This window comes from Lasiodiplodia theobromae, assembly GCF_012971845.1.
Source record: "Lasiodiplodia theobromae strain AM2As chromosome Unknown scaffold_40, whole genome shotgun sequence".
NCBI classification, from domain to species: domain Eukaryota; kingdom Fungi; phylum Ascomycota; class Dothideomycetes; order Botryosphaeriales; family Botryosphaeriaceae; genus Lasiodiplodia; species Lasiodiplodia theobromae.
Genome location: NW_023336520.1, coordinates 309372 through 324199, shown reverse-complemented (window position 1 = coordinate 324199; position 14828 = coordinate 309372). Strand labels below are relative to the sequence as shown.

At 56.2% G+C, this 14828-nt stretch overlaps 5 protein-coding genes across 5 annotated transcripts; 2 read left to right on the top strand and 3 right to left on the bottom strand.

Annotated features, from left to right (window-relative positions):
• Positions 1-1018: 1018 nt before the first annotated feature.
• On the top strand, positions 1019-1834 carry LTHEOB_10678 (uncharacterized protein; the record flags this gene model as incomplete). The annotated part of the gene is made up of 2 exons (XM_035507349.1): positions 1019-1710; positions 1759-1834. 2 exons carry the CDS (start codon positions 1019-1021, stop codon positions 1832-1834), a joined length of 768 nt encoding a protein of 255 aa, XP_035367288.1.
• Positions 1835-4330: 2496 nt separating this feature from the next.
• LTHEOB_10677 (tRNA-dihydrouridine synthase) lies at positions 4331-6429 on the bottom strand (the record flags this gene model as incomplete). Its single annotated transcript, XM_035507348.1, has 3 exons — positions 4331-4528; positions 4591-4696; positions 4742-6429. 3 exons carry the CDS (start codon positions 6427-6429, stop codon positions 4331-4333), a joined length of 1992 nt encoding a protein of 663 aa, XP_035367287.1.
• A 730-nt stretch (positions 6430-7159) lies between these two features.
• Positions 7160-7829, bottom strand: LTHEOB_10676 (Ribosome biogenesis protein; the record flags this gene model as incomplete). Its single annotated transcript, XM_035507347.1, has 2 exons — positions 7160-7703; positions 7765-7829. The coding sequence occupies 2 exons, from the start codon at positions 7827-7829 to the stop codon at positions 7160-7162; spliced, it is 609 nt and encodes a 202-aa protein (XP_035367286.1).
• A 168-nt stretch (positions 7830-7997) lies between these two features.
• LTHEOB_10675 (Mitochondrial ribosomal protein) lies at positions 7998-9490 on the top strand (the record flags this gene model as incomplete). The annotated part of the gene is made up of 2 exons (XM_035507346.1): positions 7998-8625; positions 8685-9490. The coding sequence occupies 2 exons, from the start codon at positions 7998-8000 to the stop codon at positions 9488-9490; spliced, it is 1434 nt and encodes a 477-aa protein (XP_035367285.1).
• Positions 9491-11359: 1869 nt separating this feature from the next.
• LTHEOB_10674 (DNA polymerase Pol4 protein) lies at positions 11360-13334 on the bottom strand (the record flags this gene model as incomplete). Its single annotated transcript, XM_035507345.1, has 3 exons — positions 11360-12586; positions 12660-12788; positions 12864-13334. 3 exons carry the CDS (start codon positions 13332-13334, stop codon positions 11360-11362), a joined length of 1827 nt encoding a protein of 608 aa, XP_035367284.1.
• Between the last annotated feature and the right edge of the window lie 1494 nt (positions 13335-14828).

Below are 14828 nucleotides of genomic sequence, written 5' to 3'. Positions count from 1 at the left end.
CAAGGAAGCGTTGGGATTGCATCGAGGACTCGTCGGTGATGAAATGGACAGGCTTGCCGTTGCTTTCCTTCTTTCCTTTCCTTTTCTTTTTTCAATTGCTGTAGTGTCTGTGCAACAGGGGACCCTCGGTTATGGCCACCAGCAGCTTTTGACTGGGGGTTCCATGCGGCCCAGCCGTTGATCGACGGGGAGAACAACATTTGTTGGAGGCCTACAGCTGGTAGCTGATAAGAGCACCCGCGGCAACAGTACCGTGCGTCATGGGCAGGGTTTCTAGGACTGTGCTGTCGACGATGTGCATAACCGAGATCGGACTGGTCACATCACCTCGAACCCACAAGCAAATCCAGATAGCCAAAACCGCCCAGGCTTCCCGTGGTCACAAGCCTGTTGTGAGCCTATTTCAATCTGGGATGGGGACTTATTCTCTAACTACCATGCATCAGTGATGTGGTGGTACGCGAACACGATCGGATTTGCCAACAGCATCTGACATAGCTGCTTATGTGCGAACCGAGTGTCTGGTAACAAGGCAGGAAGAGGGGCTGGGCATAACGAGATGGCGGGGAGAGCTCCCTGCCTGGTCGCTGACACGCGTTTAAAGCTCATCGCCCAGTTGCTCCTCTTTCTCCACACTTTATCGCAATGCTCTCTCGGAGAAGTCCTGTTGTATCGATTCCCATGGCCCCAAGAGCCAGCAGCCACCATGACCACTCCAATCGAAGGAGAAGCGCGACGCCTGGGCCTTCGAATAGCGGCCACGTCTCTGAAGAAATGGCGAATAAAAACGAGGGATCAACGATGCACGGTTCCCAGGCACGCGTACGTATTGCGAGAGCAATGCTTATGCTTGTCAACTAACAGCCCGCAGAAAAGAGTATACACGGTGGAGTCGGATGAAGAAGAGCCACGCCCTCCGCCCGGTCCAAGGATGACGGTGGAGAATCGCAACCTGCGATGGCCTCGCCAAGGGCGCTTGTCCCTTGGAGAGCTTCGGCTCTTGCACCAGCTTACAGGCATGACCGTGGCTGCGCAATGCCGCCACGACATCGCCCCCTATGCTTTCAACGCTAGGAATGACCCGTACCGTGAGTTCGTCGTTGGCGGAATCCTCAACAGGACGGAAGAAGACGCAGCGCACGTCAGGCGACTATCCGAGGAGAGGGGCTTAGCCCGCAGCATCAGGAAAGCCGCCAAAGCATGCCGAGATGGCCACTTCTCCAAGGAAGCTGTTGCACATGCCACGAGCATGGTCCGACGAGCCTTCCAACAGTCAGGGGAAAGGACCGCCATGGATGACGAGGTCCAGGTTATCGACAAGGATCTGTGGCGGATGCAGGTTCGTTTGGCGAAAGTCGAATCAGCCCTCAAGCGCGCCACAGCAGGAGGCACTGCGCCCGAGGTTGAAGCAAGCGCGGGTGGTATGCCAGCACAAGGGCGTGGCGATCCTGAGGCCAACAAGAATCAGCGCCGCCCAGAACTATCACCACTGCACGCTGCATCAATCCAAGGGCCAAGTCAAATCGCGGGCGCAGCCAGCTCGAGCAAGACGGGTCCGGATGAGGCGAGCCACTTCATGCGTAGCCCCGACTGTCAGCGTTTGCATGACCAGTTCAAAGGGAACCGTTTGATCTCCTTCCACCTCTTTGTGCCCGAACGCCATGTGTGGCTGCAGAATATCTCGACGGTTGCGAAGTGCGGAGATGTACGGTATCACGCGGCAGAATTGATACGCCAGTGCAAAAACGAACACGCCAGATCCAATCCTCCTGTAAGTAGGCCCATCCGCCGGATCCCCAGTATCATGCTGAAGGAAGGCAGCACGTGGGCATAAGGTCAGTCCTCATCGCACGCGGAGTTCCAGCACGGTCCATACGCTCCCTCTAAGCTGCGCGGGACGACATCAAACAATGTGAAGGGTGAATTGGTAGCCACAATTGCCTTTTTTGTTTTGTTTTCACACTGTAGCGAGGCTCAAACCGAGGCATTGCACACGTCTACTGGTGCCTGGAATCGTATGCTTGAGGGTTGATATGTCGTCTTCTCTTGACTGTGCAGGGCCATTTTTGTAGGTATGACTTCTTGCCTGGGGCGTGCAAAATCTCATTGCTGTACCGCCCACCTTGTTCTGGCTGGTCATCGGGGAAGCGGATGCGCGATCCCTGACCTGATCGCAATCAAACTCGATGCAGCACCCCACGGTCGGGGAAGGATCCCGCTGCAGGAGCAGGCCGCACTTGCATCCACAGCCCAGCCTCCTCGTTGAAATCAAACGTCAATGTGGGTGATGACGCGTTCGCGTGAGCACATTCAAAAAGGGCTTCGGCGTCAAGTCTCTGGATGCGCCCATGCACAGAAACAATGTCATCAAATCCATCAGATCGCAGTTACGTGGAGCAATTCCGATCAGCGACAGGAGTATTTGCCTCCTCTTCTCGGACGAGCCCTTTCATTTGGCAACCCGACAGCCGAAGCTCGCCTGTGGGTGGCAGCGAGTACAGCTCCGACCATGATCGGCCTGTACCCTCGGTGGAGGGCAGGCCACTCTCGGTAACAACTCCATTCGGGGCCATCACTGGTAGCTGACTCGGGCAGAATATTGTCGGCCTGGGCTCCGATCCGGACGATGGCGAGGAAGAGGTCGATTCCGAGCCCAGCTCCACGCCGTCGCGTGGGCGGAGGCGAAGGACGTCGACGGCAGCGTCGCCTCAGCCTCGCACAGTGTTGACTGCCAGGGTTCGGAGGGACAGGCGGCCCCCGGGAACAACTCGATTGAACATGGGCGAGCTGCGACTCCTCTACCACTGCGTGTCGCAGTGCAAAGGCTTGCCCGTGCATGTGCGCCACGAGGTGGCCCCCTACGCCTTCAAACGAGACGGAGGAAAGCCGTTCGACAAGGAAAAGGGCGTCAGGAATCGGTCTAGAGACGTACAGACAGAAGTGAATCGAGTCGTCAAACATCATCGGACCCAATGGCTCCACACGATTGAGTGGGCACGCCAAAGGATGAGGGAAGTAGAAGGAGACTCGCTCGGCGAAGGCCGGCGCCGAATGCGAGAGGTGACACTGAAGATCCGAGAGCTGTTCCGGCAGATCACCACGGATCACGAGCGTCCGCGGCGCCGAGGCAGCGTCGAGGAGGACGAGGATCGAGAGGGCCATCTAGCCCTGAGAGCAAGGTCCCTCATCAGTTCTCCCTCAACCTTCACCGGCAGTGGCTAACGAAACACCCAGAGCCCAACCGAGAGGAAGGCGTGCCGCCATGCCAGATGCCAACGAAAGTGTTCCGTCACCCCGTGCCACGTCTGCAGAGTTGCTCCCACAAGGACGGAGGTTGGGTCAGCTCGAAAGGAACGTTGCCTTTCTCTTGGACAGAGTGCAACGACTGGAGCGACGAGGGCGTACAAGCCCAGTGGACAACAGCCGTGGCGGGCGTGTCGCATCGGCAGTCGACGGAGGCTCTCGTGCTACTGGGCAAGCAAGCCCGCCGGCAGCAGATCAACCCCGTGCTATCATGCCAAGGCAACCCCGCCATCCGGACGATTGCCCAAGGCATGATCCGCCGCTTCCAGCGCCGTTTCGTGGACGCCACGTGAAGTGTATACCTGACAGATCCATCATTCTCGGCAGCTACACCGACTTTGCCGGCTATGTGGAGGCAGTGGCGAATTGCCCGAACACCCAAAGGCTGCACTCGGCGGAGCTGGTTCGGAAGTGTCAAAAAGAAGCCTCAATGGGATATGTGAGCGCACCATTATCCGATCCCACGCAACTCGATTCTCACAGGTAACAGATCAGAAGCCTTCGCGATGTCGCTGCCCAGTTGGGTGTGCCGAAGAGACCCGGCTTTCTTCACTGAGAAAGACACGAACAGCAATAGGCGGGGGAGGTTTCGAGTTCCATGCATCTCTGCGCTTGGCACGTATGCCAGAGCTCCTCTGTAGTATTCGTCCAAGCTGAAGCCGATACAACCAACTCCATCGTTAGCAGCGTGCGCGAGTTGCCCGCAACTAAGCCCCTTCCTGTCCCCAAAGTGCCGGCCTTTTCCAGCGGTGACCTCGCCGTGCTCTGCATGCATTCGCTGTGACGCCAGCTGCAGCCGAAGAAGGTCATAGTCAGCTGCAAATGGCTTGAGATGGTGGTTTTGCTGTCTCTCCTTCCATTTCTGCTTCACTGCAAGAAGAGTTTCAGAAACGTCAGTCATCTAAGGGGAGGCGTGGCCTGCACACTGAAGTGGAACCCGCCCTCCTATCTGTACGAGGTCGCTGTATGCTGCAGATATCCGACAATGGTCGTGAATCTTCGGAATGTGCAATCCTTCGTTCCTCTACTAGGCGCCTAGGACCTGGGCTTGAGTCCTATAAATCTCAATGGCCGGGAAGTCGGCAAGCGGCACTGCTGTCGGCTTTTCGATACGAAGCCTCAGGTTTGAGCCAGACGATTCAGTCTTTATGAAGCTGTCAAACAACGTGTGGGCTACCTTCTCGGCGAGAGCCTCAAGAGTCTCAAAATCCGTGTTCTCGACGGTCTGGATCAACGCACAGCGTCAGCATCAAAACGATCCGGTACAAGGCAAACAGTATAGCTTACCTTTAGCATGATATCCTCCACCACATCGTACGCATCAATCGCCGCATCCGAGACCTTGTCCACCCACACGCTCACCAAGCACATCTGTTTCTTCGTGCGCTCATTGCTATTCACCCCAATTAGCGTCGGGATCGACATACCCTTCACATACAACTGCCTCGCGAAGCCAACCACGTCTCCGGTAGCGGGAGCATAAAACACCGTCCACTCGACACCCGCACCCGTCCCTAGCGTGCTCGCCTTTGGGAAGCACACGTCTAATCTCGCAGCCTCTACTGCACCTTCGGCCGCCGTCGCCATCAACGCCTCACTCGTCCTACTCGCAACATCCAAGCCGCTCAGCCACTCGTTGCCGGTCGCAGTAGCACTGTTCAGCGCCGCGAGCACGTTCTTGCTCAAATGTCCGTAGTGCACGGTGCCGCCGTCGAGCGCGTCGTCTGCAGCGGCCGACGCGAAGCCTGCGCGCGAAGCAACCGTCAGCGAGAGGGCAAGCGGCTGCGCGCGGTCGGTGCGGCCCCAGACATCGCGGCCGGCGCGCACGACCAGATGTAGCGAGGATAACGAGACGGCATCGGCGGTGCATGGCCAGCGCGTGGCGGCTTCGTGGGCATAGTATTGGGCAAACTCTGCGCCGTCGGTGCCGCGTGGAATGCGGCCGCGTTGAGCCAGAACGGGCACAGAAACCTTTGCCTTCTTGGTATCACACTCCTCTGCCTTGGCCTCTCTGGCCAGAGCGCGCTTCTCAGCCTTGGTAGTCCGAATGGGAATCTTGAGCCTGTCGTCCGTTGCCTTTGCCATGTGCAAAAGATCATCGAAGCCCAGGGCCTCGACCAGCTCCGTGTAGCAGTGGCACTTGTTCATTTTCTTGTAGGCGTTGTCCTTCCCAGGAATCAGCTGGCTGAGGAGGTACTTGGTGTTCCCCCACCGGTTGTCGATCTGCAGCGTGTAGATGACGTATTGTTTGACGACCTCCTGCCACGGCGCTTTTCCGCCGTCGGCCTTGCGGCGGAAGACGCTCGAATTCTTCTCGGCAGCGGTTGCAATCATGGCGCCGTCGACGCCGAACTCATCCATGAGCTGTAGGCCATGGTCGTAGTCGTCGACGTCGCCGTTGATCAAGCAAGCGACGCCGGCATCGTGGCAGACCTCCCTGATCATGTTCACCTGGTGGCGGATGGCCCTCTCGCGCGGACGCATGGGGGTAGTGCGACAGTGCACCGTCAAGCCTGTGATTCCAGTCCTGACCAGCCTGCTCACCAGGGCCTTGGTGTCCTCGGGCTTGTCCAGAATGCGGATTTTCACGCTGATGCCAATCTCAAACTTCCGGCCAACCTCGTTGACCAGGGCTTCGAGGATGGCGCACAGCCTGTCGGGGTCCTTCAGAAGGGCGGCGCCCATGCCACCGTGGGTGCTGAACGGCTTTGGGCAGCCCGAGTTGACGTCGATGCCAGCGACATCGGCGGCAACCAACGAGGCGGCCTGCACAGCCGACTCGGGGTTTGGGGTGCCAAGCTGGAAAATCAGCCTGCCCTTCTCGCGCTCCGGATCTATCCTGTATATCACGCTCTCGCGCTGGTCGGGGTCTGGGACGTGATTTTTCTGGCCATTGTTGGCGAAGCGGCGGTACTCGATCGTCTTGGTCTGCGGATTCACGATGCGCCTCGTGCCGATGAGGGCCTTGTCGATGGTCTCGGGGCCCCAGACCAAGTCGGCACCGTAATGAAGGGCAAGCAGGCGCGAGGGCAGTTCGCCGGAGCGGACCATGGGAGCGAGAACGATCTTGTTGCGGTAGTCGACGCCATTCTTGGGAATGGGCACACGCGGCAAAGCGGACAGCATGTTGCGCGTGATCCAGCGCAGCATAACACGCTAAAGGGCGACAGGAGAAGAGGCATGCGGTGGTGGAAGGAAGTCGGTGATGGCGTTGAAATTTGGCGATGAGTCAGCAATCTGAAAAGTTGCCGCGGCTCGCGGAGGACCCTGTCGCTTCACCCCAGGACCCCTGCTCCGATCTTCCGAACCTCATTCCCCAAACGTACCTACCAGAGTCACGTAATGCACAAAAGACCGCTAGACAGGCAAATGAAGTAAATTCAAAAATCTTTAATTATTTCAAATCTTCGTCTTTCTGATACTGGACGCTCATCTCACTGTTTTAGGGCGAGAAGCAGAAGTCAGCGCGACGCGGCATCAATAATGCCTTTGGAATAATAAGTACCTGGGTCATGCAGTAGGGCAAAAGGGCTTGGATACGCGTGTCGTATGAAATCGAACGTGGAGCAAGCCAATGGGCTCGTTTGTCAATGGCGAGAGGAAAGAAACAGAATTGATAATCAGTTCCTATGACGTCAGGCGAGTCAACTCCTGGTGTCACGAGGCCATGCATTACGGGGAAGCCTGGAGCTTCCATTGCGACACATCTCGAGCGAGTACAAATATCGATTGGTATCGAATCCCGTTATCGTCTTCGCCGTACGAAATGCTACAAGTGATGCCGATGCCGTCCCGAGTTGCCTGCCGTAAGCCATCCGATACTCCATGCGCCGAGACCCTAAAGACTTTTTCCCGCCTACGCGCCCTTCTTCCTCACCCGCGCCTCGTTGGCTCTCTGTTTTCTCTCGTTCCTCTTGATCCTCTCCACCCTCTCCTTGCGGGTCGCGGCACGCGGGTTGTCAGCCTCGCCAGTCCGGGCCTCCTTCTTCTCGTCGACCTCGACCAGCCACTCGTTGTCGGCATCCTTGTTCTTGCCCTTGTAGCCCCACTTGGGCACCCATTCGCCCTTCTCCTCGTCGTAGACCAGGTTTCCCTCCTTCTTCTTGTCCTTGATGCCCTTCTTGGCGGCGAACAGCTCCCACCTGGTGGGCTCCTTGGGCTTGGGCGCAGGCTTCTCGCGCGGGAGAGGGGTGGTCGCAGCGGGGAGGTCGAGCAGCACGCCGTCCTTGGTGGAGCGGACGTCGCAGGTGGTGAGCAGCTGGTTGATGAGGACCTGGGCGCAGTCGCGGGCAGCGTCGCGGATCGTGTCTTCGCTAGAGTCGGCTAGCGGGTTCGCGTCGGTGCAGAGGAGGTTGCCTAGGTCGAAAGTGTAGGGGATGGGCTTCTCGACAGTCACGGTGCTGCGAGCTTGTGGTTAGCACGCAAAACGGCCAGCTGGGAACGGGCGGCTGAGAGTCGTACGGGCGTGACTTGGCGCCGTCGGCGGACGCGCCATCCACGTCCATCATGTCGGCGTCTGCGCTCATTGCGGGCGTGAGTGTGGGAGAATGCGACGGCAGAGGACTGCTGTTGCCGCTCCGCCAGAAAAATTCCAGGATGCGGCGTGGTCCGTGCCCTGCACGGCGGTGGAAAAACGTCCGCTGCGCGACAGCTCCATCTGCGCATCGCCGCGGATCCCATCACCACCTGCAGCAATGCCTCCAACACATTGTCTGGGCCAATTGCCCTTGCGGACCGCCGCCCTCCCCTCGCCATGCGCCTTCCGCCCCCGCTTTCCGGCTGCATCCTTCTCGACGTCCGTTGCGAAGCTCAAGAACCCGAATGTGAAGAAGACCACGTCCACCGCCGGCCCGCCCAAGAAGGGTGTCAAGGGTCTCCGGATAAAAAAGAGCACTGCTTCCCGGGAGGTAGGCAAGCGGCCAGCCGTCGGCGAGCGCAAGGCCCTGCGCAAGCGCATCGTTCTGAGCAACACCAACGCACTTGAGATTCCTGGCCTCCAGGACCTCAAGGCCGAAGACGTGGGGGACTCGGCCATCCAAGGAAAGGTTGTGGGCATACCAATGGACCCTGTCGTCGACCAGCTGCGCGCCGTCGACGCCTTCAAGCCCAACCAGGGGTGGGGGTTGTTCAGACGGCCCGCCATGCTCGCAAGGCGAGAGACTGTCGAGCTGGGCAGGCTGGTCAGCGCTGTCGAGGCCGAGCCGGGCAAGAAGGTTACAAAGATTATTCACGGCGACCGAGCCAGCGGCAAGACCACCCTGCTGCTGCAGGCCATGAGCATGGCTTTTCTCAAGGGCTGGGTTGTCATCAACTTCCCTGACGGTGCGTATTTGGGGCTACGAAATGCTCACGACATTCGTGCTGACTGTAATTCCTCACAGCCATGGAACTGACCATCGGCCACACGGCCTACGCGCCCCTCGATGGAACGAACCCCGCGCAGTATGTCCAGAAGAAGTACACTGCTTCTTTGCTCGGCCAGATCGCCAAAGCCAACGGAAAGGTCTTGGGGAGCCTCAAGCTTGCGCACCAACACACGCTCCCGGCAGCCCTGAAGGGTGACACGCTCCTGGACTTGGCACAACTGGGTGCCGAGGACGCGGATGTGGCTTGGCCTGCTCTCCAGGCGTTTTGGAAGGAGCTCACCACGCTCAGCAACAAGGAAAAGGCAGATGAGGGTTTGGCTCGTCCTCCCGTCATGGTTTGCATGGACAACCTCTCCTTTATCATGAACAACAGCGAGTACCTCGACCGTGAGGCTAACCCCATCCACGCCCACGATTTCGTTCTCGTCCGTCACTTCGTCAACCTGCTCAACGGAACCGCGAAGCTCCCGAACGGTGGCATGGTGCTTGCCGCCACCTCGGGCAGCAATTCGCCCAAGTCCCATGCTCTGGACTACGCCATCGAGACGATTGAGGCGAGGCAGGCCGGCGTCAAGGATTTGCCCCAGTGGAACCCGTACAAGAAGATCGATGAGCGTAGCCTGAAGGCCTTGTCCAACGCGGACACGCTTAGGGTCAAGGGGCTGACGCGGGACGAGGCCAGAGCCATCATTGAGTATTACGCTCAGAGCGGTATGATGAGACGGACGGTGGACGAGAACCTGGTGAGCGAAAAGTGGACGGTATCGGGTGGTGGTATCATTGGTGAGCTTGAGAGGGCGACGGTCAAGTACAGGATATGAGGGAGCAGCGGTTGGAACAGAGACGCTTTAACCATAAGCATTACGGCAGTATAGGCTGGGCAACTAAATCGAGACTCAAGAAACCTCACTACGACCACGATACGACCAATGCTATTGAAGTATCAAAGTAGGACATTCAGCCAAGAAAAAAAAGGAGAGAAAAGCAAGTCCGGGTTGTTGCAACTCACGGACTGTTTCCCTGAGGGTCTGTTCAGAGGGACGCATTCACACTGCGCTGGCACACACTCCAAACGCCACTGATACAATATTCCGCTCTAGGCTGTTTTTCCGATGCTTTCGAGTTCGATCGGCCTGAAAACTAACGTTCTTTCATGGTGATTGTATCTCGAGGGCGGCGTTGGCACGACTGTTCGTTGCACGCACCCAGCTCCCACGACACCTATAGCTCCCGGCGGCTTCCTCAATGAACTCCTCGACAGACTTTCGGTGTACTGTTTGCCTTGAAGCTTACTCGAGTAGAAACCACTTGGATAGACGCAAAGCCATACGGAAGATATCGTGGCTGCACCTTCTCTACACCCATTGACATGAGCAGATAGTGATAAACCCGTCTCCCTGTGTCCTTGGTGCGGAAAGCATTTCTTCAAAGCCTATACAATCGACCAGCGAAGTAACTCGACGACATGTGATATCCTGCGCCAAGAGGACGCAGAAATCACTTCCATCGCAGGCGAAGCCCGGCAGGAAACGTCATGCCTGCAAGAAATGCTCACAAAAAAAGTCGCGTGTGACGCAAACTCCCCGTGCAAGCCCTGCGACAATAGCAGTCTAGTATGTATACACCTATGAAGCCTCTCATAGCGTTATCGATCACGTGCCATTCATACGAAGGTTTACAGACTCTACTATGGGAGTCGGACGTTGCCGTTGCCGAAGGAACCGGCAGGCGTCACTACAGTCTGCAAGACGCCGACCAAGGCCAAAAACAATCTCCCGTGACAGCGGAATCACTCATGAAACACTCTTCACATAATCACCACCTATCGACACTGTCCCACGCATGAGAGATGCTCTCCTACAACTATCGGTTGCAGACGACTGCTCGATAGATCCAACACGAGCAAGAGGTGTTTTCACGGCAGCAAACAAATCTCCTAGACGTTTTTCGACCGCGCTCATCCTATCGTTCGTCGACCAACGTTTGAAATATGGATGGCCTCCTTTGCTCTGTTCAATGTCGGTGCCACGAATTCCGCGCCGCAGGACCAGATTATCCTCGCACGTCGAGAGTGATCGAGGACTACATCTTCCGTCACGACATCTTCTCCGCTCCTCTCCCGGAGATCCAATTGGAGATTTTAAAAGTCGCTGTGCTTGTACATCTATACATGACACCAATAGACAGACGCGAGAGAAGACGGCATAAACATGGCCTTCACGCTCGTGTGCACCCTCAAGGACTCTGCGTTCTCCTTCTCCTCGGCCTCGCGCATCTCAATCTCGCGCAGCGCCTCGGCGGCCTTCTAGCGCTCGAAAATGAGCAGTTCGGCGAAGTTCCACGGCACGGCGGTGACGAGACGTATTCGGAGTGGACGGACATAACGACGTGCTTCGAATGCTGGAGAGTAGCCGCGAAACGAATCTACAGTAAAATGCAAGCCCGGAGGCGGGATAGTCTTTAGCCCCCGCGTTGGGCTCCGATGACACAAGGTTGAGGCGCGAAGCTGAGGAGGTGAACGGATAATGCATTGAGCCAACCAGAAGAAAGCACTAAATACATCGGATCTTAACGATAGCGCCTACCAACACCGCCATGGTGACTGGGGCCCGTGTAGCAATAAGATGCTTCAAATCTCTTATCTTCTCTTTGCTCAGAGCTGTATCCGCTATTGATTTGCCCTCCCAAGTTCAGCAAATTCGATGCTCCGGTGGCCTCCACGGCACACCCAACACGTCGAAGATCCTCTTCTCGCTCCTCCCTTCCACCAGCTCTCCTTCGGTAATCTTTTCCCTGCCCCATACCCTCAACACGTCCTTATACAGCCCCCGCTGGTTCAAGCGCATGCCCTTCCTGCTTGCCAGCAACCTGATACTCCGGTTGAAGATATCATTTCCCGTGAAGTAGATGAGTGCGGCGCCGAGCTGCGGCTCGGGCACAAGCAGCAAATCAATGCGGCGCCAGATTCCATCTCCCTTCTTTCCTTTCTCATGATTGGTGGCGGGCAAAGCGGACACGCCATGCCACTTGGTGCCGCAGTCAACCGTGTTGTTGGCGCGGCTGCCGCTGCCGCTGCGATGCGTGGCGAGGGCGACCTTGAGAAAGCCGGAGGCCGTGAGTGCCGGGACCAGCACGTCGAAGACGATCTGCTGAAGGCGCGCGAGGTCGGCAGTTGGATGCGAGATTAGGACATCGATGTCTCCACTGTCGAGGGCGCCGCGGCGGTAAGACCCGCCAACGGTAGCAGTGCAGGCCGGGTCGATGGCTTGAAGGGCGGCGCGTACGACTGCTGCGTGCTGCGTCACTTCGTCACGAGGAATACGGGTATTGAAATCGCTGTAGTGGGTGAGGCCGACTTGCTGGGCGGGCGTGAGGGGAATTCCGTAGCTCTTGAGGTCGTCAAGCGTTCGCAGGCCGGCCATGACCCACTTGCTGGCTTTGGACAAGCCGACTCCATAGATCTTGAGGAATGTCTGCAGAGCTTCATCACCCGGCTCAAGACGGGCGTTGTCCAACCGGCGGAGACGGTTCGTCCAGACAATCTCTTCGATCTTAGCGGCAAGGCGGCTGCCAATGCAGGGAAGTTGGATCGCTTCTTCTTTCGTGGTTATCTTGCGGTCTTGCTTGCGAAGGACTGAGATGGCTTTGCGATAGGCTCGCGAGCGCCATTCATCCTTGATCTTCTCGTAGTAGTGTCCCATCTGTGTCAAGACCTCTATTGTGCGGGCATTTGCGTTTGTGTCTTTAGTTTTTCCGTCGTTCTTCTTCATACACTGAAACTGCTCCGAAGAACCCGCGTGTTGATCAACGCTTGTCTTGGCTACCTTCTTTGGCCTCTCATCCTCGGTATCCGAGTCCTCGATATCGCTCGTCTGCGGTGAAGAATCCTCGTCCTCCAGGTCAAGAGGCTTCAACGGCTATCAGTAGATCAATGGACACTTTCGGAATGCAACGTGCCCGAGAAGGACGAAGAAGGGTCCGTCAACTCACAAGGTAATCGGCGTTCTTTGCGCCAGCAATTATATCTTCCAACGCATCAGCATATACTCCTGATGTAGCGCTTCCCTCTGCCGAATCTTTCTGCTCTGGTCCTTGATTGTCTTGAGCCGAGGGAGCATGCTGCGTGTGCTCAGTGTTACTCTCTTTCGATTTTGGAGGTATTGTGGACTGAGCGACGGCGACGCCTTTGCTTACGGATAGAGGGTTCGATGACTGAGCACCAACTGAGCGAGCATCAGATAACTCGTATCCTTGTATACGGTACTGAGGCTGCTTGTGGTCGATGATATCGAGGTACATGATGCAGTCCGCCGGGTAGTTCTCATTCACAACGACGATGTGCTGAGGTAAAGCGTCGATTTTGAGATGGGTCGTCAAGTGTTCAAATTGCAGATCTCTATCCACAATCACATGTGTAATGTCGTCGCACCATTCCACAACCCATGATGCTCCGTACTCTATTGCCTTTGCGATCCTCCTGCGACGGGCGAGATTGATGTCATTGTTGGGAAAGAAGAAAAAGACCAAGTCCTTGAAGACGCGGCGGCTCTCGGGCACAAGCTTGATTTTGCTGTCTTTCTTCCCCTTGCTGAGAGCGCGAGGCATCTGCTTGAGCTGGTCCAGCGATCTTTTCAACTGCATTGGCTTTCGTTTTGCACTGAACATGGTGTCTCTGCGAACCGGTGGCGAGGCGACTTGCTGTGGTGAGCCTGGAGCAACTGAGTGGGTTTCCGCAGAGAGACTCGGGGCAAGCTCTGGTGAAGGTTCTGAAAGGGTCCGCCCCAGCAGCGGGCGACCTTGGCGCATTTCGGGTATCCGACGAGGAGCTGAAGCGCCGGCAAACGTTCTAAAGGCGTGAGGTGGCTGCTTGGGCAAGTGAGATGCAGTGAGTGCAGGCCTAGAGTTAGTGAGTATCCTTTGTGAAGCAAGTCGTCCTTCATCCGGCGGCTGGTCGTCGTCGTCTTGATCTAGCGCGGAAAAGGTGTTGTAGATCTGCTCCTTGCGAGAGCAGGGCCGGGCTTTCTCCTTCTCCATGGCTGGAGATTGTAGATGATACTTTCTATGAACGACGAGGTTTCGAAAAGGCTTGCGTCAGCTCGAAAACGTTGCGCAAGGCAGCAGAGGGTGACTTCCACAAAGAACCGCCGAAAAGAGAAACGCTCTATGTGACGTCATAGCCCGTGCACAATTTCGCATCACCAGTCTTAGGCTTTCACTTCTTCTGTTGCAATACGTAAGAAGATTATATTCCATTGCAATATCTATGAACCAGAACTACGCATAGATGCCTTCTACCATCTAAGCCATCCTCCACCAGCACTCTGCAGTGTTTTCCTGTAGATCTGGGGCATTCGGACGACGCCTACGAGCATAAATTCTATTTTACCTCCCTACGGTCGAGAGTCCTGCCTCACCATACTCTTTTATTAACAATAACGCGTAAGTATCTATCGGGAACATCAAGCATCGCTAGCAATTATCATTAGTCATCGCTGTTTCGGTCGTCTTACAGTTTCTAGTACGTAGATTAAACGCACTTTTGGTCCGGTCGCATCAACCCTACACTAGTCATAAGCGATTAATGTAACCTACTATAACTTACCTCTTCTAAACCAATCATCCTTCTCAAGACAGCTAATAACTGGGACAAGTAGTTTTTTTATCGTCTAATCACGAGCCAAGCGTGTACGCGTTTGGGAGTACGCCAACTCCGACTACCCTCAGAAGCCAACACAGCTGGTACAGCCTCACCGGCCGAACATACTAAGTGGAGAGCTCAATGAGTAAGTTCGTCAGACACACGAGTAGAAAAGTTGTAACAACTATAAAGAGAATAAGAAGGAGTATGATCGACGGACGAAAGACATCAACAGTCTCTGTCAGGCCTACCCTTAAGACGATGCGTACGGCGGGTTCACACTCCGTCTTCGTCGTCGCCATTGTCTACCACCACGGCTGCGTGCGGTTGGATCCTGGCCGCGTGAGGCTGGCGAGCGACAGATGTGGGGATGTGTATGCGTGCTGTGTGTGTTGGGGTGGGAGGCGGATCTAACCCCAGTGGTGGTGGTGGCGTATTGTAAGCAAAGAATCAATCAAAGACTCTACCCGGAGCATTCTGATGAAGCGCATTGTCATAATAAGATTGAAAGCTTTTGTGTG